Source organism: Panthera tigris, chromosome C2, assembly GCF_018350195.1.
Source record: "Panthera tigris isolate Pti1 chromosome C2, P.tigris_Pti1_mat1.1, whole genome shotgun sequence".
Classification (NCBI taxonomy): Eukaryota; Metazoa; Chordata; class Mammalia; order Carnivora; family Felidae; genus Panthera; species Panthera tigris.
This window is the reverse complement of record NC_056668.1, coordinates 105,518,873-105,544,901: the sequence shown is the minus strand read 5'-3', so window position 1 is coordinate 105,544,901 and position 26,029 is coordinate 105,518,873. Positions and strand designations below refer to the sequence as shown.

Sequence of the window (26,029 nt, the reverse complement as noted above, 5' to 3'; positions counted from 1 at the left end):
TTGTTGAGGAAAACAAGATAAGTATAATTTAGTAATTTCTCCAGTTCCATTGGACTAACTCAATGAACTGTTCTGGATACCATCTAATGTTAAAATACTGTATGTCTTATTTTTCAATGATACAATAATGCCGTGACTTTGATTTTATACATAATCCTCAGATTCATGTAGACATTAAATATTTTACCTTCTTAAAAAATGTAAAAGATTAATGTTATCTTTTCTAAGTACTGATATTATTTTGAATCTTAACGTGCTCTTCAAAATGTATGTAACATATTTAAACAAGTTGTCAAGATTAAGCATGAGGTAGGATTAGAATGATATAACCAAAGTAGTACATATTTGTTATAATTATTTACTTTTTAAAGATCTGTAAAGAGTGTATAATTTCCAATTGGAAAATGAGAATTCTATTTTAACATAAAAGTAATTTCAGACTACCAAATGATAGTAGTTGTATTTTTAGTACTCATTGAGAAAATACATATGTGCATATTGATTCAGAGATTTCTTGCATTAGCCCCAGAGTGTCTACAGTCTAAAGATTGGGAACACATGATATACTAGCTTCATAAATCACTAATAGAAGTAACTTATAATAAAAGGATAAAACTTAATAATATTTGTGAGTCTTTGTAACTCTCCATATTACTTTAAAAGTCATTCAGGGACACCCGGGTGGCTCAGTCAGTTAAGCGTCCGACTTCAGCCCAGGTCATAATCTCACAGTTCATGGGTTCGAGCCCCACGTCAGGCTCTGTGCTGACAGCTCTGAGCCTGGAGCCTGCTTTGGATTCTGTGTCTCCCCCTCTCTTTGCCCCTCCCTTGCTCACACTCTGTCTCTCTCAAAAATAAATAAACATTAAAAAAAAATGGAGGGAGGGGAGCCTGGGTGGCTCAGTTGGTTAAGCAGCTGACTTTAGTTTAGGTCATGATCTCACAGTCTGTGGGTTCAAGCCCCACCTGGGGCTCTGTACTGACAGCTCAGAGCCTGGAGCCTGCTTTGGAGTCTGTCCCTCTCTCTCTCTGCCCCTCCCCTGCTCGCACTCTGTCTCCCCTCTCAAAAATAAATAAACATTAAAATAATTTTTTTTAATTTTAAGTCATTTATATTTTATGTATTAATCTTACTCATTTTATCTTTAATTATGTGGAAATTACAGTTTCTACATAGTATTATAATTTTGCTTGCTATCTGGTTTTTCATATTTTGACTCAAATATGCTGTAAGATTAAGCTAGTTAATATGATTCTCTATCATTTACATAATATACATTGATTCTTTAATTCTTCAGTAGCATTTTGCTTTGAAAAATTACTGCCAGTTCATAATTTGAGTATGGACAAACTTTTGTTTTAAAGACAATATTTATGTTGCTTAGTTCAGAAAATATTTGTTTCCATTAATACAATTATAAAGAATTTCATTTCATAGTTTTATACAGTTATCTTTATCTTTTAATAGGATTTTGAAGCCTATTATAAAACAGATCTTAGGGTCCAAACTTCATAGTGTTGAACTTACTTATATTGGTCCCAGCTGTCACCCCACATATTTTAATTTAACTTTCTAAATTCTATTGTCGATAAAGAGTTAGGTTGCGTGAATTTGAGAAACATTAAAAATATTATGACAATTTACAAATTTAAAAAACTTACATTAGTCTGGATAAGCAATGCATTAGCTAGATGTAGCATTATTTACTTAATAATTTTCTTCTGTACTTAATAACGTGTTGTCCCCAGCGTTTCCCTCTTATCAATAACACTGTGGTACACATCCTGTTACAAATTGTGTTTTATATATTTTAGATAGGTTTCTTGGGATTGATTACTATAGAAATGAGTTTATAAGGTTAGAGGGTATTAATATTTAGACTGGCTTTTTATGCATTTTTGCTAAATTGTTTTATAAAAGGACTGTGCTACTTTATGTTTCCACTGATTAAGTAAATATTTTAACCAGACTTGGCCTTTTGATGCCAATTCTATGAATATATTGCTTTATAATATGATATAACATATTATACCCCTTTGAGAAACATCCAGTATTGCTTTTAATGAGAACTTGTGGCCTTGAAGAGGGGAAGTAGATAGATGGATAGGAGAGGAGCATATAAGCAAATCTAGAACTTACTATCAAAGTTCTAGATTTCCTTCAGTGAAGAATTTAAGGTGTTCACTGTATTACTTAAAGCAAGCAAATAAATAAAATAAAGGAAGGGGGAATAAGACCAACTTGAGCTCTTTCCGGAAGTCTTGCAGTTAAAATCCAGCCTAGTCCTAAGAGTGAGGTTCCCGGACAGGAAGGGCTGGTAGCACCCATTTTGTCACATTGAAGTTTACTTGAGTTCTCAGGGAAAACATCCTTGACTTTGGGGCCATAAAATCGAGTACAAGAAAAGACTTAAGGCTGTATGTTAGATTCTTGAGACAGGATTCATTTCAGCTTTATAATTACTATAGTCTGGTAGATAAGGTTCGTCTATAAAGAAATCCTGCTGTGCTTAGTCCTTTATTCTAACTATAGGTCCCAGAAAATGCAATATGTAACCATTGCATTGTTATTGATTTATGAGTGAATGTTAATAATGTTATTGGTTTGGAATTAAAATATGTTTAGAACATTTGGCAACAATTATTAGTGGTATGATTTTGAAAGACATATGTATGAGTAAAAATAATATTTAAGCAAAATGTAAGGTATCATGCATGTTTGGTTTATACCAAACATGAATTTGAAGTCACAGATCTTATTGTATTTGTTACAACCATATTTTTATACATTAAACCATATATTTGTACTTTGTTATGCTAAATCTTCAGATTTAGATAGAATCGTTTCTCATGTCTATTACTAAATTGCAGTTAAAACCAACTTTCGTGTCTGTTGTTTAACGTTTAGTTCAGAGGTGATGTGAAGTTAAGGTTTTATCTAAGATTGCTTTTTTGTCATTTTCAAATGGCAGTAGGACACAGAAGATTGCAGAATTGTATAAATTTGTAAGATTCAATCTTTAAGTTATAACCTCAGCTAATGGCTTACCCTGTGATAGTGAGTCAATCCTATTAACCCTTTGCTTTCTTCCTTTCCTTTTTAAAAATGCTTTTACCATTCTCTCACTTATTAAGATACAAAACTTTGAAATTTTTACCTTTGACTTCTTACTAGGCAGTCATTCACCTAGAATGATCTTATTTTGAAACATTTTTTATATGTATCCCTTTATTATCTTTCCCACTGCCATCTCCTTAGTCTAGATGCCAAAGATACCAGCCAGAGGTTAATCCCTAACTTCCCAATGGTCTCTTCAGTTCTCTTCTCCAGAGATGGTAGCAAATAGTGGAAGAGTTCTAAGCCTACTCGTACTGCTTACCTTGAGCAGTTTGACTGTGAGCAGTTTGATGTTTATTGGTTCTACAAAACATAGTTTAAAAAAAAGAAATGGAACATGACAGACATGTGTATTTTCTAGTTTGCCATAGTTCTCTATTTAAAAAAAAAAAGTAATTTATTAAGGTGAAATTCACATAAAATTAATATAAAATTAATCGTAATTGTTTAAAGTGAACAATTCAGTGGCATTAAATACATTTACAGGGCTGTATAACTACCACCTCTCTCTACTTCCAAAACGTTCTCAACACTCCAAAGTAAAACCTCTTACCTATGAAGCAGTTTCTCTCCACTCCTGGACACCTGCTCCTTGCATTCACCAATCTGCCTTCTGTTTCTGTGGATTTATCTATTCTGGATATATATAAATGGACTTACACACTGTATAGCTTCGTATGTCAGCTTCTTAGCATAATGTTTTGGAGGTACAGCCACATTGTAGCATGTGTCAGTATTTTATTCCTTTTTATGGCTGAATAATATTCCATTGTATCCATGTACACCATTTATTTATCCATTTGTATTGATGGAAATTTGTGTTACTTCCGCCTTTTGACTGTTGTAAATAGTATTGCTATGAACATGCATATACATGTACTTGCTTGAGTACCTGTTTGTAATTTGGGGTGTTATATACCTAGGAGTGTACATTGGGAATTCTATGTGTAACTTTTTGAGAAACCACCAAACTTTTCCACAGTGTCTGAAGGATATTACGTGTTCATCAGCAATATATGAGTATAGTCCCCTATTGTTTCAACTAAACCTTGTCACACATTTAAGTTGCCTATTTGAAAGTATTTAGTTTTCGGGACTTCTCTGTACCATAATTTACTCACTTGTAAAGGGGGAGGATAATAACTACCTTGTAGGGTTTTTTTGAAGATAAATATGATACGTGAAGCACCTAGTTCGGAGCCTGGCAAATGGTAGCCACCAGGAAATGTTTATTTCCACATTGTTTTTTGTGATTACCACTGCTAAATGATTCTTTCTCAGCCACCATTTGGTGATGATATTACTTTGCTCAAAATTAGTCACTGGCCCTCAGTGGCTTAAAAAATCAGTTTTACACTTCTGTGTTTAAGGTTCCAAGGTTCTTTCTGTATGGTGGAGCCACAGATTTTTCTGTATTTATTAGAATTCATTTCTGAACTTCTTCTCATTATTCTTTGAGTTACTCATTCTTTTCTACCTATGAATCCTTGCTCATGATTTTTTTTCTCTTCTGGAAATGACTTCCTCTTTCCTCTTCTACCTCTAAGCACTTCAAAACGAATCTCAAAATTTCCACATGAGTTTTGTGACCATTCCAGCACATAATCTTTCTCTTCTTTTTTGAAATCTTTCTGTCCTTGTTTGTGCATACCATTTATGCTGATATTTACTTACATATGGCTGATACTAATATTTAATTATTTCATAAGTGTTGAATTTACTTTTCCAATGAAATAATGAACATGATGAAGACCAGGAACCAGATCTAAAGTTTATAAGTCTTTTCCAACAGTTTTAACAGCACCTGTAGTGAGTGGTACTATGCCAAATAAGATTCCAGCTGTTAATCATTGGTGAACAGGTCATTGTGAAGAAACAAATAATCTGGAAGTAACTGAAAAGTAAACCTTTTAATGCTGCTATGCTCATTTTAACCAGCTTGATGGATTTAAAATAAATACACAACAAATTATCTGGCTTCTAAAGTAGAAGATATTGGCCAATAATCTGACTTTTTAATCTTAAACTTTAAGATAGTGCATGACAGAAAAGATAATGAAACTTGATTATCACAGAGGAGAAAGAAGGAAGATAAGACTTGTCTCTTTTGCTCTCACTAGTGTTTGACATGTTAGTGGCAGTCCAAACATTATTTGGGTTTTCTGCAAAAACACAGTAGCATCTTATGCCATACGTGTTTGTAGGTCTGAAGAAGAATTTAGAGGAGAGAATTTTTTTCCAAAATGTAAATATTTTTTATCAGTATGAAAAGATGACACTTCTTACAACCTGGTTATAAGACACGTTGTTCTCTAAAATCTTTTTAATATTTTACTTGTAATAGAGTTATTGACACAAGCAGCCTTTAAAATTATATCTCTAATGTTTTAAGAAAAAATAGCAATTTCCTTTAGTGCATGAATGGTAAATCACCTTTATCAGAAAATCTCTGTGTAATATTTCATTTTCTGAATAATGTTTACAACCCATTTTGTTTTGCTTTCTAGTTTTTAAAGCACTTTCATATAAATCTTTTATTGTTTGACTCACATCACAGCATGGAGAGCTAATTAACTCCATTTTACAAATATCTGGAAAGCATAAATGATTTGTAAAAGACTACATAGCTAGTGAATGACAGAACCAGAACTCAAGTCCAGTGATTTCTGACTCTTGAGCTATTTCTATCCGTAGTTTAAATCCCTAAGTTATGTTGGGAAGAAAGAAGGATGGTGGAAAATATTACCAAATACATACTCTGTTTTGTTAGGTGTAGTGCTATAGTTACCTTACAATAAAATAATTTCTATCCTCATGTAAGCCTTTGATTCTGAAATGAGTTTTTTCTAATTGATAATAAGAATTAGTAAAGTATGAGTCAGAAAAATGTTATTTTTCATAATTGTTAAGAGTGCTCATAATAGCAAAATTTCTGATAATTTTGAAAAACCCAGGGTAGTGTTGTATAATCACCAATGTTTTGGTCTTCGGCCTAACTAGGGACTTGCATTTCAGTTACCCTTGCTGGGATACAAGCTGGTTGAGTATTGTGAAACACAGATGAGTTACACACATGGGCACAGTATGTCCAGGGAAGGAGCCATGCTTAGGAATAAGTCATAAGTGCCTCATTTCATCCCAGTTCTTCTGCTCCATGTTAAATTTAGACGTTATGCTTTTAGCTACCCATTAAGTACCTAGAAGCCTGTTCCTAACCCTTTCTCTTCATAGGCATGTGATCTTAGAACTCCCAGTGCTTTTCTAAAGTCCAGTCTAACTGTAAATATTTCTGATTCTGAGTTTGCCATGAAAATGTAGCACCATTTCCAAGGGGCATAGACAACCATTCTGCTACCCTGACTTAAAACCAGCAGAGAGGTTTTGCTCTGTAAGTTTCTGACCACCGATCTATGACTCTGAGAAATAGGCTGATGTATTGTGAGAACATTTTTCATGTTGGACAGACCTAAAAAACAGAGCAAGTGGTAAAAAGTTAATTTGTATTTCATAAAATAGTTTTCATACCTCTTTTTTCCCCATGTAGGCTTCTGCTTGATAGTATGTTGGCAGTCTAGATTCATACTTGGCCTCTGTAACTAACTTTGTGAGTTTTGGCGGATCACTTCCCCTGTAGTCTCCTTTGGTAGTCTCCTTTAGTGTCCTCATTTATAAAGTGGAGATATTAATAGTACATAACCAATGGGTTTGTTGTTATAAGAGCTTAAATGAGGTACCATTTGTAAAACACTTCGAACAGTACCTGGTACATAGTAAGTATTCAGTAAATGTTAGCAGTTGATATCAAAGGCAATATAGTATAGTGTAGTAGTTAAGTTCTCAAGTCAGATGGCCTGGGTACCATTCCCAGCTCCATTATTTACTTGTAAATCCATGGGAGAGTCGGTAAAGCCTGCTGGACTGTAGTTTTTTTCATTTATGAAATGGGAATAATATGTACCTTTAGAATTTTTATGAGAACTAAATAAATTAATGTAATAAAGTGTCTAGAACAGCACCTAATATGTAACTGAGGGTTCTATAATCGTTAGAGAGTAGGAGTAGTTTTTTTATGGCATCACCACAGTGATGATGTAGTTAAGGAAGAGACATTGAACCAAACATTCTCCTCCTACCAGCAAATGTAAAAACAGAAACAAATGAATAAAACTTTAAATAGTTTAATTGACTTGAGCATTGGTTAAACCTTTTTTTCATCAAATACGGTTTCTGCAAATTTCAGAAATTCACATAAATTTTATTAGCTTTTATGTAAAATCAAGTTGATAATGTTAATTTAACTTCCAATTTCCAATAATGAACATGATTTTTGGCTTTGTGTTAACTCAAAAGATATAAAGTAGTACTTCCTAAAAAGAATCATTAAGTAAATTGCATTTAAAAAGCATAAGTTATTTGTTTTAGCATTGGTTACACATTTATATTTGAATGACTATTATTTATCCTTAATAATATTTAGTAAGAAGAAAGCTATCAGCTAGAGTCTAACAATATCACAGCAACTTGCCATGTTTGAGCAGATGTTAAGCAGACAGTAGTTGAATGTTAATTTTGAGAGGGTGGTATGTTTAAGCCTAGCTGAAGTATGTTGCATGTGGGCTTTCTAGACTCGAGTACAATGCTGGATCTCTGGGGAGAATTTTAAAGCTAAACCTCTTTCTTTGGGGTCCTCTATATGGACTCTCTCAAGTCAGTATAAAGCAGATCATCCCTAGGCTAAAGCCCTTCAGCTTTTGTTATTGGGCTCTGTAGACCTGTAATTAGGCCTCCTGGCAGGCCATGCAGGCCAGTTAATGGTCATATGGAGTTTCTGTGAGGCAGACTGGCTTTGTATAAATCCTGGGTAGGAATATGTTTATGGGTCACTTCCTACCAGGACCATGCTTTGTCCTTATGCCCTGCGGGCTGACAGGGAGCAGGTTCCCTTGACCATGGACTGTTCAGTTTGCAACTCAAAATCTACTCCACTAATCCCCAGTGTAAACAGAGGATTTAGAAGGGCTTCTGTCACTTACAGTTGCCAATTCACTTGGGTGTCTGTGAATTTATTTTTCCCCAGACTTCATTATTGAAAGACTGACAAGTGTATAAGATTTGGATGTTTGTTTATATGTCAAGTGTGCAGTTTCTCTTTCAGTGGTTTTAGAATAATTGTCAGTAATTTACCTAAAGCAGAATCATGTAATGAGGTTTTTTTTTTATTAATCACCTTTTAATATTTTTTAATTTAAGCCATTAAAAAATTGGAATGATAGTAGACCTTTTCCTATAAGGGAAATTTTAGGTCTTTTTTTTTTTTAATATGAGTAAAATAACACTATATAAAGAAATTTACCAAAAAGCGACTAATGCAGATTTCAGATAAGTCAAGGAAATAATGAATTCAAAACTCTTCTGTACTATACATTCTATATTAAAAAAAAATTCCATTTTAGTGTAACTGCAAGCTTTTGAAAGGGGGAAAATCAGATCAGTATATAAAATGCTTAACAAAAATGTGTTTCATGAAGTACTTAAAATTAATCAGAGTGCCATTTATTGAGCATTTACTATGTGGTGAGCCCTTTTATACATTTACACACATCATAATTATTTTTAACAGTTAATCCATGTCTCCTAGCCAAGAAAAGTATCTGAGTTTTAAGAAAGCCATCATTGAGATTTCTTTTGTTTTTCTATTTTATTTCATCCTCTATTTCATTTTGGTTTTCTCTTTGTTGCTTAGGTTATATTAAGATTTGATTCTAAAATGTGTAAGTTCTGAGTATGCTCTGCAAAGAACTGTCACCTGTCTTCCTGTGAGCCAATTTTTCTTTTAGGGGAAAAATCAAATGACGAATTCTTTCCCAGGTCTCATCTAGTAAATCAGTGCTCAGTATTTTGCATTTTGTGATGTAAAAATGGTTCATGACAGATGTGGCTGAAAAGACCACATACGTAGACTGTATGATTTTAGTCTGGTGGAACTAATAGGATCACTCATTACATTTTAGACCCTGGGGTTTCTTTTTTCTTTCATAATAAAAAAAAAAAAAAAACTGTTTAAATAGAGTAGCCCTTTTTGTGTGTGAGTATAGCATCTTCCCCTAAATTTACAAAGAGTTGATGGTAACAAATCAACAAATAATCTTCTCTCTTCCCAAAAGTTGTTTCATTAATGTTTATTTAATGTTGACTGTTATTTTTTCTGTTGTCATCCCATAACGGTTAGGATTTTATTCTATTTTTACAAAAGATTTCTTTGAGTTTTATTTAGCAAAACTAGAAAATACATTCCTTAGAGAATCCAAGACAAGAATTAAATTAAAGTATATGGTAATACAAACAAGTTTTGCAAATGTTGAAAGATTTAATGGCAATAAAAAGACATTATGCAGAAAGAATTCTTGGTGTTCACTTACAACTAGGAGAAGCATAGCATGAACTGTTTTTCTTTTTTAATGTGCACAGTGTATTTACTGAAATATAAGTATATTTGTGATATATTTTGGAACTGAAAAAATGGAGACTCCTGAACAGTGTAAAAGATCTGAATCCTATTTTAGTTTTGACCAAAAGTTAAAGTTATAATTGAATCAAAAGTTATGTTGAAAAATATCCTGGGTGCTGTATATCAATGCTAATAATGGTTAATGTCCCTGGGCAATGGGATTTAAAATAATTAAAAACATTTTCTGATTGTTCTGTAGGTATCAAGAAAACCTATGGAGGTGTAGGAAAGGTGCACTTTAAACATAATAAAATTCCCCAATATTTAATATGAAATTCCATGCATTTGACAAATGTATACAATTATGTTAAGTATCACCAAAATTTTTTGATAAAGAACATTTACATTACTCCCCAGAAAGGCCCCTTATACTCCTTTGAAGTCAATTCTTTTTTCCCCATCTCGGACCTTAGCAACCAGTAATCTGATTTATGTCATTGTACTTTTGCTATTTTCAGAATGCCATGCAAATGGAACCATACAGTATGTAGACCTTTGTGACTGCACTCTTTGACTTGGCATAGTGCTTTTCAGGTTTGTTCTCATTGCTGTATGAGCATCAGTTCTTTTTGTTGCTGAGTAGTATTTCATCATATAGCTAGACCAGTTTGTTCATTCATTCAGCAATTGGTGGACAGGTGGGTTGTTTCCAGCTTATGGTTTTTCTGATTATAAATTATATGAACATTTGAGTACAAGTCTGGGTAAGCATATTTTCATTTCTCTTGAGTAAATAGTTAGGAATGGGATTTGTTTCTTATATATATAGTAAATGTAGCTTTGACTTTATAAGAAACTGCCAAACTTTTACAAAGTGGCTGTCCCATTTTGTGTGAAGTATATGCTCCTATCTGTTGTCCATTTTTTAAAAGGAATTATTTATATTATTGACTTGGAGAGTTATTTAAATATTCTGAATACAAATCAGATATATACTTTATATTTTCTCTTTATACCTTGTCTATTTACTAAACAGTGATTTTTTTAAAAAAAAATTGAGTATATACAGTAAAATACACAATTTTTAATGAGGGTTCCTTGAGTTTTGACAGATGCAAACAGTTGCATAATAACACCTAGAATCAGGATGTGGAACAATTTTATCATCCCTCAGAATTCTCCATCCACTAATGGTGAACCCCTCCTACGACTTCTAGCTTCCTGGTAACCACTGATTTATTTTTTGTCCCTACAGTTTTGACTTTTCTCACATGTCATATAAATGGAATCATATAATAAGTAGGTTTTGAGTCTGACTTCTTTGACCTAGCATGCTTTTGAGATTTATCCATGTTGTTGCTTATATTGGTAACTTATTCCCTTTTTATTACTGAGTAATATTCTGTTGTGTGGGTTACTTGATTAAGTATGTTGATTTCTGCCAAAAAAAAAAAAAATCCAGCTGGGATTTTTATTAGGGTTATGTGGACTTTACGGATCAGAATTGGAGAGACTGGATGCTTCCATCCTTCAACATGGTATAGCTCTCCATCTCCAGTTTTTCTTTCATTTCTTTCATCAGAGTTTTGTAGTTCTCAACATATAAGTCTTACATTTATTTTGTTAGATTTATTCCTAAGCATTTTGTGTTTTGTGGTGCCATCATAAATACTAAGATTTTGGGGTTTAAATTTCAATTTCTAGTTGTTCATTAGTAGTATACAGAAATACAGTTCTTTTTTTGCATATTAAATTTGTATCCTGCAATTTTTTAAACTCACTTAGAGATTACTTGTTTTTGTAAGATTCTTTGGCATTTTCTGCATAGACAGCCATGTTGTCTATAAATGAAGAAAGTTTTCATTTTTCCTTGAAATATGAAGACCTTTTATTTCTTATTCTTGCCTTATAACCACATTGCCCTAGCTAGAACCTTCAGACACAATTTTGAATAGAAGTGGTAAGAGTGGATATCCTTTGATTATTCCTGATCTTAGGGAGACAAGCATTCAGTCTTTCACCATTATACAAGATATTAACTGTAGGTTTTTCATAGATGCCCTTTTCAGGTTGAAGAATTGTTCTTCTATTCTTAGTTTCCTTTGAGTTTTATCAGGAATGAATATTTAATTTTGTCAAATGCTTTTTCTGCATCTATTGAGATGGTATGATGAATTTCATTGATATGTTGTATTTCATCAGTCAATTTCAAATGTTAAACCAATCTTATTTATATTTTTGGGAGAAACCCCACTTGAACTCAATGTGCTTCCTTTTATATGTTATCGGATTTGATTTTCTAAAATTTTGTATATATTGTAGTTTGTATTCATAGCAAGTATAAATGTTTCAGTAGGACCGTTTGCATGTATGATTTCTTCTCTTAGGAGATAAACCCTGTAGCCTGCCAACTTTCTATTTCCCAAACCAGCACAATACCATGGTGTTAGGAGCCTTTGTTTATTAACAGTTGGTTGGATGAATGAATGTCACTAGTAGTGTATATAAATGTGCATTTATATACCATTGAAGTTAAATCCTACACTGGGAACTAAAAGTAGGCCTGTGTTTTTTTTCTTCCAGGAAATGGTGAATATGTTGTTACATAATAATATCTCCAATATTTTCAATAAGAATTGTTTTGCTGTTGTTGGACATTGTTGGACAATGTATCTTGAATTGAACACTCTATGGTTACCATTTCAATATCCTTAGAATTGAAAACACTGAAGTAACATCATTATTTGCACATTGATAATTACCATTTTATCCTTTGTGAATATAGGGGAAATAGTTTGGTTATCACAGTGGTCAAGTGGATTGATTATTTTACTCTTGGGTAGTGTAAATGAGTGGGGGTACATATTGTCTGTACCCACAGTTGCAGCTCAACTCAGTTGCTCATATTTACATGTAATGCAATTCAGAAAATACCGTAAACCAGTGAGGTTGACTTTTCACATAGAACTACCATTTAATTTAGAATTTATAAGTGAACAGATTTACATAAGAATAGAGGTAAAAGTGTAACAAAAGAAAATGGGAGGAGAGGAGGAAAAGCTTGGGGTGTCCCTCTTTCCTACCTCCCCACCCCCCATTCCTAAATCAGAAAAACTCATCTCCTGACATCTAAACATATAGTTTTTGACCAAGTGAAATATACCTAATTTTTTCCTGTAGCAAATTCTGATTTAGAAAGGATTAATCAGACTTTGATGAGAACTTTATACTATGCAGAATCTTTCAGGCTGTTTTAACTACTTCCAGTAGTCTTATCTACTTCTATATAATATGTTTCATTTATCCCATTCATCTAAATAAACCTTAATCAAATATTATCTGGATGAAAAACCATATGCATGTCTAATATCAGAAATGTTTTTGCTTAGTATGCCAATATGTTACATATGCTCATAAAGGATAATTTTTAGTTTTTAGTTAAAATTAGGGAATTTGAGGGGCACCTGGGTGGTTCAGACAGTTAAACAACTGAGTCTTGATTTCGGCTTTGGTCATGATCCCAGGGTCGTGGGATTGAGCCCTGTGTGGGGGCTCGCTCTGGATATGGAGCCTAGGTGGGATTCCCTTCTCCCTCTCTCTCTCTGCCCCTCCCTGACTCACGTGTGCTCTTTCTCAAAATAAATAAACTTTAAAAAAATAAAATAAAATTGTAGAATTTGAATTTAATGTTAATACTTTTTAAATTAAACACTTTCTAAGTAATTGTTCCTAAAGTACATCCTGAAAGGAATATGTGAAACCCTATAAATTCCTTATAATTCCTCATGTGACAGTAGAAACTCCATATAAGTACTTTTTATTGGCTCAAAGTTATTCTGTGTGAGGTAATTAACTCCTTCTGTTATAACTCTCTCAAGGTAATACTTGAAATGGTCATCATTTCTCAGTTTTGCATAGTGATTCTGAAAAATTGATAAGGCCTTGGGATTTTTAGAATTGTTTTTAAAAGATAACTTGTTTTTTTATTGTCATTCTGAAAGGCATTCTGAAAATGTTAATCAAAGACCTTGAAAAGTAAATAAGACTTAACAAATCATTGTTGATTAGATGAAAGAATTTTTGTAAAAATGGATGCAATTGTTAGATATTTCTAATTTAAAACAAAAATTTTTTTTGAGTGAGAGAGAGTGTGTGCACATGCGTGCGAGTGGGGGAGGAGCACAGGGAGGGGGACTTAGGATCCGAAGCTAACTCTGTGCTGACAGCAGAGAGCCTGATGTGGTGCTCGAGCCCAGGAACTGTGAGATCATGACCTGAGCCAAAGTTGGATGCTTAGCGGAAGCCGGACACTTAACTGACTGAGCCACCCAGGTGCCACAATATTTTTACTTTTTAAAGTTGGGTAACTTTGTTGGATAATATTCATTTAGGAGCGCAAGCACAATATGAATTAAAATTACTTATTAGGAAGATACCTAAAAAACATAAAGAGGTAAATATATTTCATAATGTAGGTTTGAATATTACATATTTTGCCCAAACCTGTCTTTGTTTTCTTAAATTTTATTTTCTTTTAACCTCCTCACTTTGCAAGAGAGTGTTATGGTATTTAAATTTTTTGCATAATTTAGTTTTAGAAAAAACTCATAGATGTTTGAATTCATTCAATATTTAACAATTTTTATTAAGTGTCTTTCATATACCAGGTATTATTTTAGCACTAGGGATCAGATGGTTCTTTCCCCAGGATCAGGTAGTTTCTCAAATGTATTTGCCAATCAGCACTTCAGTGGGGATCCTCCACAGGTCACTGAGTTCTCTGTGTTGCTCTGTCTCTGTCCTAAACTGTAGGTCTTTGTCTCCCAGGGCTGGCAGCTCCATCTCAACTCACTAGGCTCTCTTTCCACTAAGAGTCCACCAGGGTTTTCTTTCCCTGCAACACCAGCCAAAACTGAAGACAACTGTAGCCATCTTAGGACTCTCCTCCTTTCTATCCTGTCTACAGGGATCTTTCTTCTTTGCCCTTTTTCCAGTGTTTTGAAAGTTCTTTTTCTTTCTCTCTCTCCACCCTGCCGCCCCTCTTCCCTTGCCTCTTCTTTCTTTCTGTCTGTCTTTCCTTGTTATTTCTAGACAGGAGGTTAAATCCAGTCAGTGTCTATTACTCTATATCTTTTGGACAAGGAAGTTGGCATATACACTCCATATGATTTCAATTTGAAAACAAAAAATGTTTAAGACTTGTTTTCAACCCAGCTTATGTTCTGTGTTGATGAATGTACAATGTGTACTTGAAAAGAATATGTCCTCTACAGTTGTTAGATATAGTGTTTTATAAATAAATACAAATTAGGTCAAGGTTGATATCCTTCAAGATTCTTATCCTTCAGCACTTTAAAGATGGCATTCACTGTCTTTTGGCTTTCATTTTTTCTGATGAAAAGTTAACAGTCATTGAAATTATTGTTCTCCTGTATATAATGTGTTACTTTTCTCTGGTGGTTTTCAGTATTTTCTTTTTTATCTATGTCAGTAGTTTGAATATGATGTAAGTAGGCATGAGTTTCCTTGTATTTTTCATGTTTGAGTTTCACTGATCTTTTTCAATCTGCAGATTTATGGGCCTGATTTGGGAAGTTAGTTTGCCATAATTTTGTCAAATCTGCCTTGTTCTGTTTTCTGCTTTATATAATATGTTGCCGACCTCAGAGTTCTTTGACTCTCATGTAGAAACGAGGCCAAGGATGCTGTTGACAGTGTTTACTTCAAGCTCATGCCTGGGCATGGGGAGACAGCCTTAGACATCCCTTAGTTAGAGGGATACCAGGCTGCTCCCTGACCAGTGGCAGGGGAAAGTTTTTGAAGGGGCTAAAGCAGGAAAGGGGTGACATCTAAGCATGCATGCAGGGGTGGGAAGACAGGAAATTGGGCACAGAGGCACAGTTGACAACATGCTTCTTCATACATCGAAAATTTTGTTTACATGTTAAGTCTCTACCCCTGGCCATGATTTTTAACATTATAATGAGGGGCAAAGTGGGTGAAAGGTCAGGGCTGAGGTCCACGTGGTAGCTCTGACTGGCCTGGTCTGGTCTTTGCAGGAGCAAGTTGGTTGTAAATTGGTCACTGGAGTTTGCTTCACCCTGTGGCTTTTGGCTTCTTGATTGTATGTAGTAACTGCCAGAGAAATGGGTTATCTAAGGGCAGCCTGGGTTTTTCCTCCAAGTTTCTGTTCTGTAAAAGAAATGCCTCAGAGGGGGTGCCTGGGTAGCTCAGTCAGTTAAGCATCTATCTGACTGTGGCTCAGGTCATGATCTCACAGTTTGTGAGCTTGAGCCCTGCTTTGAGGGAACCCAGCTTCTCTCTTTCTCCTTCTCTTTCTCTTTCTCTTTCTCTTTCTCTTTCTCTTTCTCTTTCTCTCTCTCTCTCTCTCTCTCTCTCTCTCTCTCCCCCCCCCCTTCTCTGCCCCTTGCTCACTTGCGCCCTCTCTCTGTCTCTTTCATAAATAAATAAATAAATAAATAAATAAGAAATTTAAAAAATAAAAACAAAACCAGGACTTTATTAAAAAAAGAAAGAAATGCCTCAGAAAAGAGAACTACAAATGGACAGAAAGGTATTTAAAGAGGTTTCCTTTTTAAACAGGCTGAAATAATAAGATTAAGGCCAAGGGCAGCTTTATTCCAAGATATGCTTTTCTAGGCAGACCTCAGAATCTCTGTCTATTAGACCTTCTGATACTTCTCTAAAGGTCCCTGAGTGTTTCTTCTCCTTTTCCTGTTGATTCTCCTCTTCATCCTCCCTTGCTTACCGAACAAATCCTTTGCCCGATGTGCAGTCAGCCAAACACTGGCACCGGTTTTGTGGCAGAGAAAAGGGGTGTTATTGCAGGATGCCAAGCAAGAAGCCAGGAGAAAATTTCTCAAATCCACCTCCCTGAAGGGTTGGGGTCAAAATAAATAAATAAATAAATAAAGACAAGGGGTCAAGATGTCATGGGGTATGTAGGTTGAATGGAATATGCTGATTGAATATAGGGGCAAAGGGAGGTGTCCTTCTCTCTGAACCTACACATTCAGGAATCATGACTCTTCATGGGACACATGTTCATAAATTAGCAGGGTAATCATGACAGACTGGGGGAACATCGGGGATGTGTCGTCACAGAGGTTACTTTCACTCACTTTTAGTCCCTTCTGCACAACTACAAGAATATTTCCTAGTTGGCTTCGGTGTTAGCTAGTCTCCTCGGTGGTAGGTCACCTTCTGCAGAACAGGCTCCTAAATCAATCAGGTTAGCCAGAGTTTTTTTAGGTAGAATGGCCAAGCATTTGTTAACTTAATGCATAGGTCTCACTCCTCTTCCTTTTTAAAAATATTTTCATTATCTGGGTTTTCAGTTTGTATGATTTCTATTGGTCTATTTTACCAATCTTCACATTCACTCATCTTGTCATTTTCATGCAATGAATTTTAAAATTTCTGTTCTGTTTTTCAGTTGTAAAATTATTATTTTGTTCTTTTTTGCATTTTATTTTTCTCTGCTGAGATTTTCTGTTTTTAAAAAAATTCTTAGGGGCACCTGGGTGACTTGGTCGGTTAAGCATCCGACTTTGGCTTGGGTCATGATCTCACCATTTGTCAGTTCAAGCCCCACATCGGGCTCTGTGCTGACAGCTTGAAGCCTGGAGCCTACTTCGGATTCTGTGTCTGTCTCCCTCTCTGCCCCTCCCCTGCTCACATTCTCTTTCTCTTTCTCTCTCTCTCTCTCTCTCTCCTCCTCCCTCCCTCTCTCTTTCAAAAATAAATTTAAAAAAATTAATTTATTAAAAAAATTCTTATATTTTTATGTACATCATTAGGCTAGGTATAATAGCCATTCTGGAGTTATTTATTGCTAGTTTCAACATCTGATTCATCTCAAGGTTGATCACTTATAACCAAAATAAATGAGACTTCATCCACCTGAGGTGCAGCAAGCCAATAAAAACTCACACTGAGCTTTTGCAGTGAAGAAAGATAGGTTATTTATTGGTGTGGGCCGCTCAGGAAAACAAGGAGCTAATGCTCAAAAAGCCCTGAACTGCTGGATGGCTGGCAAGTGAGGGTTTTCAAGGGCAAAATTTGGGGCAAGGGTCTCCTGAGAAGGTGGATACCATTAATAGGAGGCCCATGAGGTCATGCTAGCAGGTGTTCTGGTGCTGTTTCCTTTCGTCCTCAGAGGTCTTTTCTATCTCAAGAGATTTGGAATCTGAAAAAAAGATTTTTTTTCTTTATGTTAGAGTTATGTTAGAGACGTTAAGCATGTCTAGGATAGTGCTGGTTAACTATTTGTCCCGCAGATTTTTTTTGAATGATAAGTCTAGGCCTACCTGTTCCTTGGCCAGTCTGGTCATGCCTGGGGTTGATATGCCCTTTGGGGTTCATCCTTCCATCTGAACTGACAACATGGACATAGGGTTCACCATTAATTGTCTTTTCCTCTGACAATAGGTCACATTTTCCTGGTTCTTTGGATACTGAATGATTATTTGATTGTATCTTAGACATTGTGAATTTTTGTTGTGAATACTCTGTCTTCTATTACATTCCTCTGAAGAATGTTGCTGTCTTTGTTTTAGCAGGCAATTAACTTGGTTAGGCACAAATTACAGTTTTTTTCTCACCTATGGCCTGCAACAGCGGAAATGAGTTTATTTTAACCTTTTCTTCAAACTGCTTTCACTAGGTCCTGAGCAAACATGGTATGGCAGTCAGCCAGACTTAGAATTTACACAGAATTAGCCACCACCCACCCCCAATCACTGGGTTCTCTCTATTCCAAGATTCTCCCTTACTTCCAGTGGCTGTGCTTGCCCTGGGCTCTTCCCTCTGGTTGTCAGGTCAAAAAGACCACAGGCTTTTTCTTAGAGATTCAGCCATGCCTTGCCACAGCCATGGCCCACCCTCAGGCCCAAACCTCCAAAGTAGTGAACTACTCCGGTATCATTCCTTCTTCCAAGTTTCAGCTTCCCTGTAAAATCTGCCTTTGTTCACTCTTCAGAGATTTTAAGTAGTCCCGACTCCACTCTGCCTCTTACCTGTTACAGGATCTCCATCAATGGGTTCTGGGGCCTCTGCCTTCAATATGTATGTAGAATCTTTTTTTTTTTTTTTTAAGTTTTTTAATGTTTATTTATTTTTGAGAGAGAGAGACAGAGTGCGAGTGGGAGAGGGGCAGAGAGAGAGGCACAGAATCCGAAGCAGGCTCCAGGCTCTGAGCTGTCAGCACAGAGCCCGATGCTGGGCTTGATCTCATGGACCGCGAGATTATGACCTGAGCCGAAGTCAGACGCTTAACCGACTAAGCCACCCAGGTGTCCCAAGAATCTTTATTCTTTCTGCCTCCGCTGCTACTTCCTTGGACTAGGCCATCACCATCTCTCACCTCGATTATTGCAATAGCTTCTTAACTAGTCACCCTGCTTCCACTGGCTCCACTGTAGTTTATTTTTTAGCATAGCATCTAGAATGAATGATCCTTTTAAAGCCTGAATCAGAGATATCACTCTTCTGCCTTAATGTCTTCCCTATTCAGAGTAAAAGCCAAAATCATTGTAATGGCCTCTACAGCCCATCAGAGAGGATGGTCCGTTGTCTGTTACCTTCCTGAGTTTCACTTCTTGTTTTCCTCTCTCTTTCTGTTCTGTTTATTTTTACCTTCACTGTTCCTCAGCCTCAGCAGGCACCTCCCCCTTCAAGGCCTTAATGCTTAGTAATTCCTTCTGCTTGGAATGCTCATTGCAGAAATGGCTACTTACTCCCTCACCTTCAGCTGTCAGCTGGCTGAATTGTACCTTGTCCTAGACATATAGCTCTTTGTCCCCTTTGCTTGTTTTAATTGTCTACTTTAGTACTGTTAACATTTTTTTAGTGTTTATTTTTGAGAGACAGAGAGAGAGAGAGAGAGAATGGATGAGTGGGGGAAGGGCAGAGAGAGAGGGAGACACAGAATCCAAAGCAAGTTCCAAGCTCTGAGCTCTCAGCACAGAGCTGACATGGGGCTTAAAGTCCCGAACTGTGAGATCGTGACCTGAGCCGAAGTCAGACACTTAACCGACTGAGCCACCCAGGCACCCCACACTGTTACCATTTATAATTCACTTGTTTGTCTTTTTCATTGTCTGTCTATCCCCACTAAAAAGTAAGTTGCACCAGGGCAAGGATCTTTATCTGTTTTGTTCACACTTGTATCTCTGGCACTGAGAACAGGACTTTATATATTGTTTGTGCTCAGTAAATTTGTATTGGTCAAATATTTGAATGACTAATTGACTTTAATGTTTCTCATTTCACTTTAGCTACTAAAAAAAATGACCCTTTAAAATGTACATATTCCTAATTCAGAACTGGATTGAACCCACTTCAGCTTATAGAAGGCAAAATTATATTTTTAAAATTTAACTGTACTTTTTAAATAAGTTGAATATCATAAACTTCAAAAATCTGAAATATCATGTTCTTATAAATGATAGCACAAGTATTTGTGTTGCTTTATAATTGACTTTTGCTGATTTAATAATGGTCTGTGCTTCTGTAACTATTCCCAGTTTACAAAGCATTTTTGCATGCTATTCCATGTTAATTTTTTTTATTTCTTTTGACCTGAGCCTGCAAGTTGCCAGGTATGTTAAATTTTAATCTTCAGATATATTATTGTATATATAATCTATATAATTTTGAAGATTTTTTTTTTAATTTTTTTTTCAACGTTTTTTTTTTTTAATTTATTTTTGGGACAGAGAGAGACAGAGCATGAACGGGGGAGGGGCAGAGAGAGAGGAAGACACAGAATCGGAAACAGGCTCCAGGCTCCGAGCCATCAGCCCAGAGCCTGACGCGGGGCTCGAACTCACGGACCGCGAGATCGTGACCTGGCTGAAGTCGGACGCTTAACCGACTGCGCCACCCAGGCGCCCCAATTTTGAAGATTTTTAAAAAGGCAACACGATGGGTATTTCACTGGAAAGGTTCTCGGAAAATGCCACCTTAAAGACTTCTTTAAAATTTCAGGCATCTGTAGAACATATAATACTTATATTTAGTGAGGGAATATATACATTGCTTATTAAAATTATTGTTGTCAAACTTAGTAGCAGGTGTATTCTGAAATTTTTTTTTTTTCTCCCCTTGACATAGTATCATTTCACTCTAAACTGGAGATTAAATTTTACTTTGTATATAAGAAATCTTTAATAGCCAATTCAGGCAAGAAATGCTCACAGCAAATGTCATGAAAATGGTGAGATATTTTTAGGTTAAGTATGTTCATGGAGTAAGAGAATGTAATGAAGCTATTTGGCTCTTTTTTTTCCCTGAGCTTTATTGAGACATAATTGACATGCAATATCTTGTGAGTTTAAGATGTACAACATGATTTGATACACTTATATTATGAAATTATTTGCAGTAGTGTTGGTTAATACTTCTGTCACCTCACATAGTTACCATTTTTTGTGAATGCTAAGAATGTTTAAGATCTATTTTCTTAGTACCTTTGAAGTATATAATATTGACCGTATTGCTGTATTACAGTAATAATATATTTTTTTAATGTTTATTTTTGAGACAGAGCATGAACAGGGGAGGGTCAGAGAGAAAGGGAAACACAGAATCCAAGGCAGGCTCCAGGCTCCGAGCTGTCAGCACAGAGCCTGATGCGGGGCTTGAACTCACGGATGGTGATATCATGACCTGAGCCAAAGTCGGATGCCCAACCGACTGAGCCACCCAGGCGCCCCTACAGTAATAATATTAACTATAGTCACCATATTATATATCTCCCCAGAACTTATTTGTCTTGGTAACTGGAAGTTTATATTCTTTAACTAACATCTCCCCATTTACCTCACTCTCCAGCCTCTGGAAACCACATTTTACTTACTGTCAGTTTCTTTGAGTTCGTTTTTTCTTGTTGTTGTTGTTGTTGTTGTTTTGGTTCCATATATAAGTGACAGTCATAAGTATTTATCTTTCTTTCACTTATTTCAGTTAGTTTCATCCATGTTGTCACAGACCACAGGGTTTCCTTCTTTCTTATGACTGAATCATATTTCATTACATATATACTACATCTTCTTTATCCATTCATCTCTAGATGGATACTTAGGTTGTTTCCATATCTTGGCTATTGTGAATAATGCTATAATGAACATGAGAGTATGCATATCTTTTCAAGATTCTAATTTTATTTCCTTTGGGTATATACCCAGATGTGGGATTGCTAGATCATATGGTGGTTCTATTTTTAATTTCTTGAGTAACCTCCATACCCTTTGCTGTAGTGGTTGTACCAACTTACATTCCTTCCAACAGTGCACAAGGGTTCCCTTTTCTCTACATCCTTGCCAACACTTATTATCTCTTGTCTTTTTGGAAATAGCCATTCTAACAAGTGTGAGGTGACATCTCATTGTAGTCTGATTTGTATTTCCTTGAAGATTAGTGATGCTAAGCATCTTTTCCTGTATCTGTTGGTCATTTGTATGTCGTTTTTGGGGAAAAAAAGTCTACTCAGGTCCTCTGCCCATTTTTCAATTGGAAGCAATTTAGGACAGTTAAATTGACTAATAATGGGTTACTTGACCTTTTTTTCTGCTTAAATCAAGATGTCAATTTTATTTGAAAATTACATATTTTAAGTTTAATAACATTTTCTTCTCTCACTATTATAGAGAATTCAGTAAGAAGGCTAAAAAATCTAAAATTATGAGAAATACTCTTCTGTGGTATGTTTACAATATAGGATAGATACTCTTTATTTGTTTATTACAACATTGTATATTTTCAGCTGGTGAAGATGCTGCTGTCCTTCAATCCAGACCTCTTTTTCTAATCAGTAATTTCAAAGTAGATTTGCTCCTGATCCAAGAAAGAGATTTGAGACCCCATAAGCAAAGAAAACCTCACTATCTAAAAAATGGTCTGCAGCTGTGATTATTCATTTGCAGTGATGTTAACCTGCATATAGAACATCAGAAATTATTTCTGCTTTAGAAATAGTTCATGTAAATTTTTTGTGTGATGATCAAAGCAATATATATTCTATGTAAAAAAAATTGTACTATTTTTTTCCTTTGGACTTGAGTATCACTTTAGTTCCGTAAAAACACTTCTTGGCATTTTATTGCGATTGTGAATTAAATGAATTTAGACAGAACTAACATCTTGATGATGCTGAGATATCCTATCCAAGTATGCAGAATATCTTTTCATTGAATCAAGTCTTCTCTTGTGGCTTTTAAGAATGGTTTACATTTTTTCCTCATTTAGGTTTTACATGTTTTGTTATGTTTATTCCTTTGATGCTGTTATGAATGAGATTTTTTTCTACTATTAGTATGTGTAAATATAAGAGTTGTTAACTTTGGTATACTTATGCAAATAACTGCTACCTTACTAAATTATTTCATTGTTTCAGATTTTAACATTGATTCTCCTGTATGTTCCATTTATATTAATATACTACTACAAATATAAAGTGTTTTATTTATTCTTTTCAAGTTTTTATGTCTCTAATTTAGTACACTGTTAATTAGTAGTAAAGATAGTGGTGTATTTCCTTAGTCTTGACCTCAATGAAAATTCCTCTGTTTCTTTTCCCCACTAAGGAAAATGCTGGCTTTATGACATACGGGTGTGTGTGTGTGTGGTGTGTTTAATTTTAATTATCTATCAGTTCCTATTTTTTAGTTTTTTTTTTTTTAATATTAGTATTGGGTTTTGAATTTTGCCAAGGCTTTTTGAGCATCAATGGAGATAACCATATTAAAAATGAGATCTTTTCCTTTCTTTATTAAATTTTTTTAACATTTTTATTCATTTTTGAGAGACCGTGCAAGCGGGTAAGGGGCAGAGAGAGAGGGAGACACAGAATCTGAAGCAGCCTCCAGGCTCTGAGCTCTCTGCACAGATCCTGTCGTGGGGTTCAACCTCACAAACCCAGAGATCATGACCTGAGCCAAAGTTGGACGCTTAACCAACTGAACCACCCAGGCACCCCAAAGAGATATTTTTCTTAATCTTTAAACATTTTTAAACACTTATTTTATTTTTTATAAAGCTTCATATTTTAAAGAAGTTTAAGGTTCATAGCAAAATTAAGGAGAAGGTACAAAGATTTCCCATATAATTCTTTCCCCCACACATGCATAGCCTCCCCCATTATCAATATGCCCAACCAGAGTGATATATTTGTTACAACTGATGAAACTAAACAAGTACATCATAGAATACCAGAGTTTATATTACAGCATTAGGGTTCACTCTTGGTATTATACATTCTGTGATTTTGGATAAATGTATAATCACATATATCCACCATTACAGAGTATTTTCACTGCCCTTGGAAACCTGTGTACACAAACTATCCTTCTCCCTCACCTCCAGCCCTTGGCAGTCAGTGGTATTTTTATTGTCTCCATAGTTTTGCCTTTTATAGACTGCCCTACAGTTGGAATCATGGTATATAATCTTTTCAGATTGGTTTCTTTCACTTGTTAATATGCATTTAAAGTTCCTCCATGTCTTTTCAGGGCTTATAGTTCATTTCTTTTTAGCACTGACTAGTATTTCATTTCTGGATGTACCACAGTTTATCCATTCACCTACTTGAAGTATATCTTGGTTGCCTCTACGTTTTGGCAATTATGAATAAAGCTGCTGTAAACATCCATGCACAGGTTTTTGTGTAGATAGTTTTCACTGCCTTTGGATAAATACCAAGGAGAATGATTGCTGAATTACCTAGTATGTCTGTTTAATTTTGATGGGTTTTTTTTATTATTACTTAATTTTTTTTTTTTTTTTTTTGAGAGAGAGACAGAGTGTGAGCAGGGAAGGGGCAGAGAGAGAGGGAGACACAGAATCTTAAGCAGGCTCCAGACTCTAAGCTGTCAGCACAGAGCCCAGCACAGGGCTCCAACCCATGAACCATGCGATCATAACCTGAGCCGAAGGCAGACACTTAACCCACTGAGCCACCCAGGCGCCCCATGTATGTTTAGTTTTGTAAGAAACTGCCAGACTCCTGTCCAGAGTGGCTGAACCATTTTTCATTCTCACCAGCAGTGAATGGGAGTCACTATTGCTCTACATTCTCATCAGCATTTAGTGTTGTCCCGGTTCTGGATTTTGTCCATTCTAATAAATGTGTGGTTATATCTCATAAAACTGCTTTAGTTTTCAATTTCTTAATGACATATGATGTTGAACATCTTTCCATATGTTTATTTACCATCTGTATATCTTATTTGGTGACGTGTTTATTAAGGTCTTTGGCCCAATTTTTAATCAGGTTATTTTCTTGTTGAATTTTAAGAGTTCTTTGTATATTTTGGGTAGCTGTCTGTTATCAGAAATGTCTTTTACAAGTATTTTCTCCTAGTATGTGGTTTGTATTCTCTTTCTCTTGATACTGTCTTTCACAGAGCAAAAGTTTCTAATTTAAATGGAGTCTAGCTTATCAACCATTTGTTTCATGGATCATGCCTTTGATGATACTATCTAAAAAGCTATTGCCATACTAAATATCGTCTAGTTTTCTCCTATGTTATCTCCTAGGAGTTTTACCATTTTTGTTTTATATTTTAGTCTTTGATCATTTTGAGTTAATTTTGGTGAAAGGTCTATAGATTGATTTTTTTTTTTTTTCACATGGGTGTCCAGCTGTTCCAACACCTTTATTGAAAAGACTGTTTTTTTCTATTGTACTACCCTTGTCAAAGATTGACTATAGTTATGGGTCTATTTCTAGGCTTCTCTGTTCCACTGATCTATTCTTTCACAGTTATTTGTCTTGATTATTGTTGCATTACAGTGAGCCTTGAAGTTGAGTGACATCAGTCCTCCAATTTTGTTCTTCTCTTTCAATATGGTGGTGTCTATTCTGGGCCTTTTGCTTCTCCATATAATCTTTAGAATCAGTTTGCTGATATCCACAAAATAACTTGCTAGCTGAGATTTTGATTGGGATTGAGTTGAATGTATAGATCAAGTTGGGAAGAACTGACATCTTGACAATATTAAGTCTTCTATCATAAACATGGAATATCTCCCCACTTACTTAGTTCTTCTTTGATTATGTTTATCAAAATTTTGTAGTTTTTCTCACATAGATCTTGCATATACTTGTTAGATTTATACCTAAGTATTTTGTTTTTCTGGGTACTAGTGTGAATGGTTTTGTGTTTTTTATTTCAAATTCTACTTGTTCATTGCTAGTTTATAGGAAAGCAATTGCCTTTTGTTTCTTAACCTTTTATCCTGCAACATTGCTATAATTCCTTATTAGTTCCTGGAGGGTTTTTTTATCCATTCTTTCAGATTTTCTACATACATGATCATGTTATCTGCCAGCAAAGGCAGTTTTGTTTCTTCCTTCCCAATCTGCATACCTTTTATTTCCTTTTCTTATCGCATCTACTAGGACTTCCAGTGTGATGTTGAAAGAAGTGGTGAGATGGGGC

At 35.2% G+C, this 26,029-nt stretch overlaps 1 protein-coding gene across 1 annotated transcript in view; it reads left to right on the top strand.

The window, feature by feature from the left end:
* Positions 1 to 10,155, top strand: part of RSRC1 (arginine and serine rich coiled-coil 1) — a 253,796-nt gene extending 243,641 nt beyond the window's left edge. The window contains exon 7 of the mRNA XM_042956775.1: positions 10,085 to 10,155. Coding sequence (XP_042812709.1) covers positions 10,085 to 10,140 — 56 coding nt within the window. The 3' untranslated portion in view covers positions 10,141 to 10,155. The remainder of the gene's footprint in view (positions 1 to 10,084) is intronic.
* The last annotated feature ends 15,874 nt before the right edge of the window (positions 10,156 to 26,029 follow it).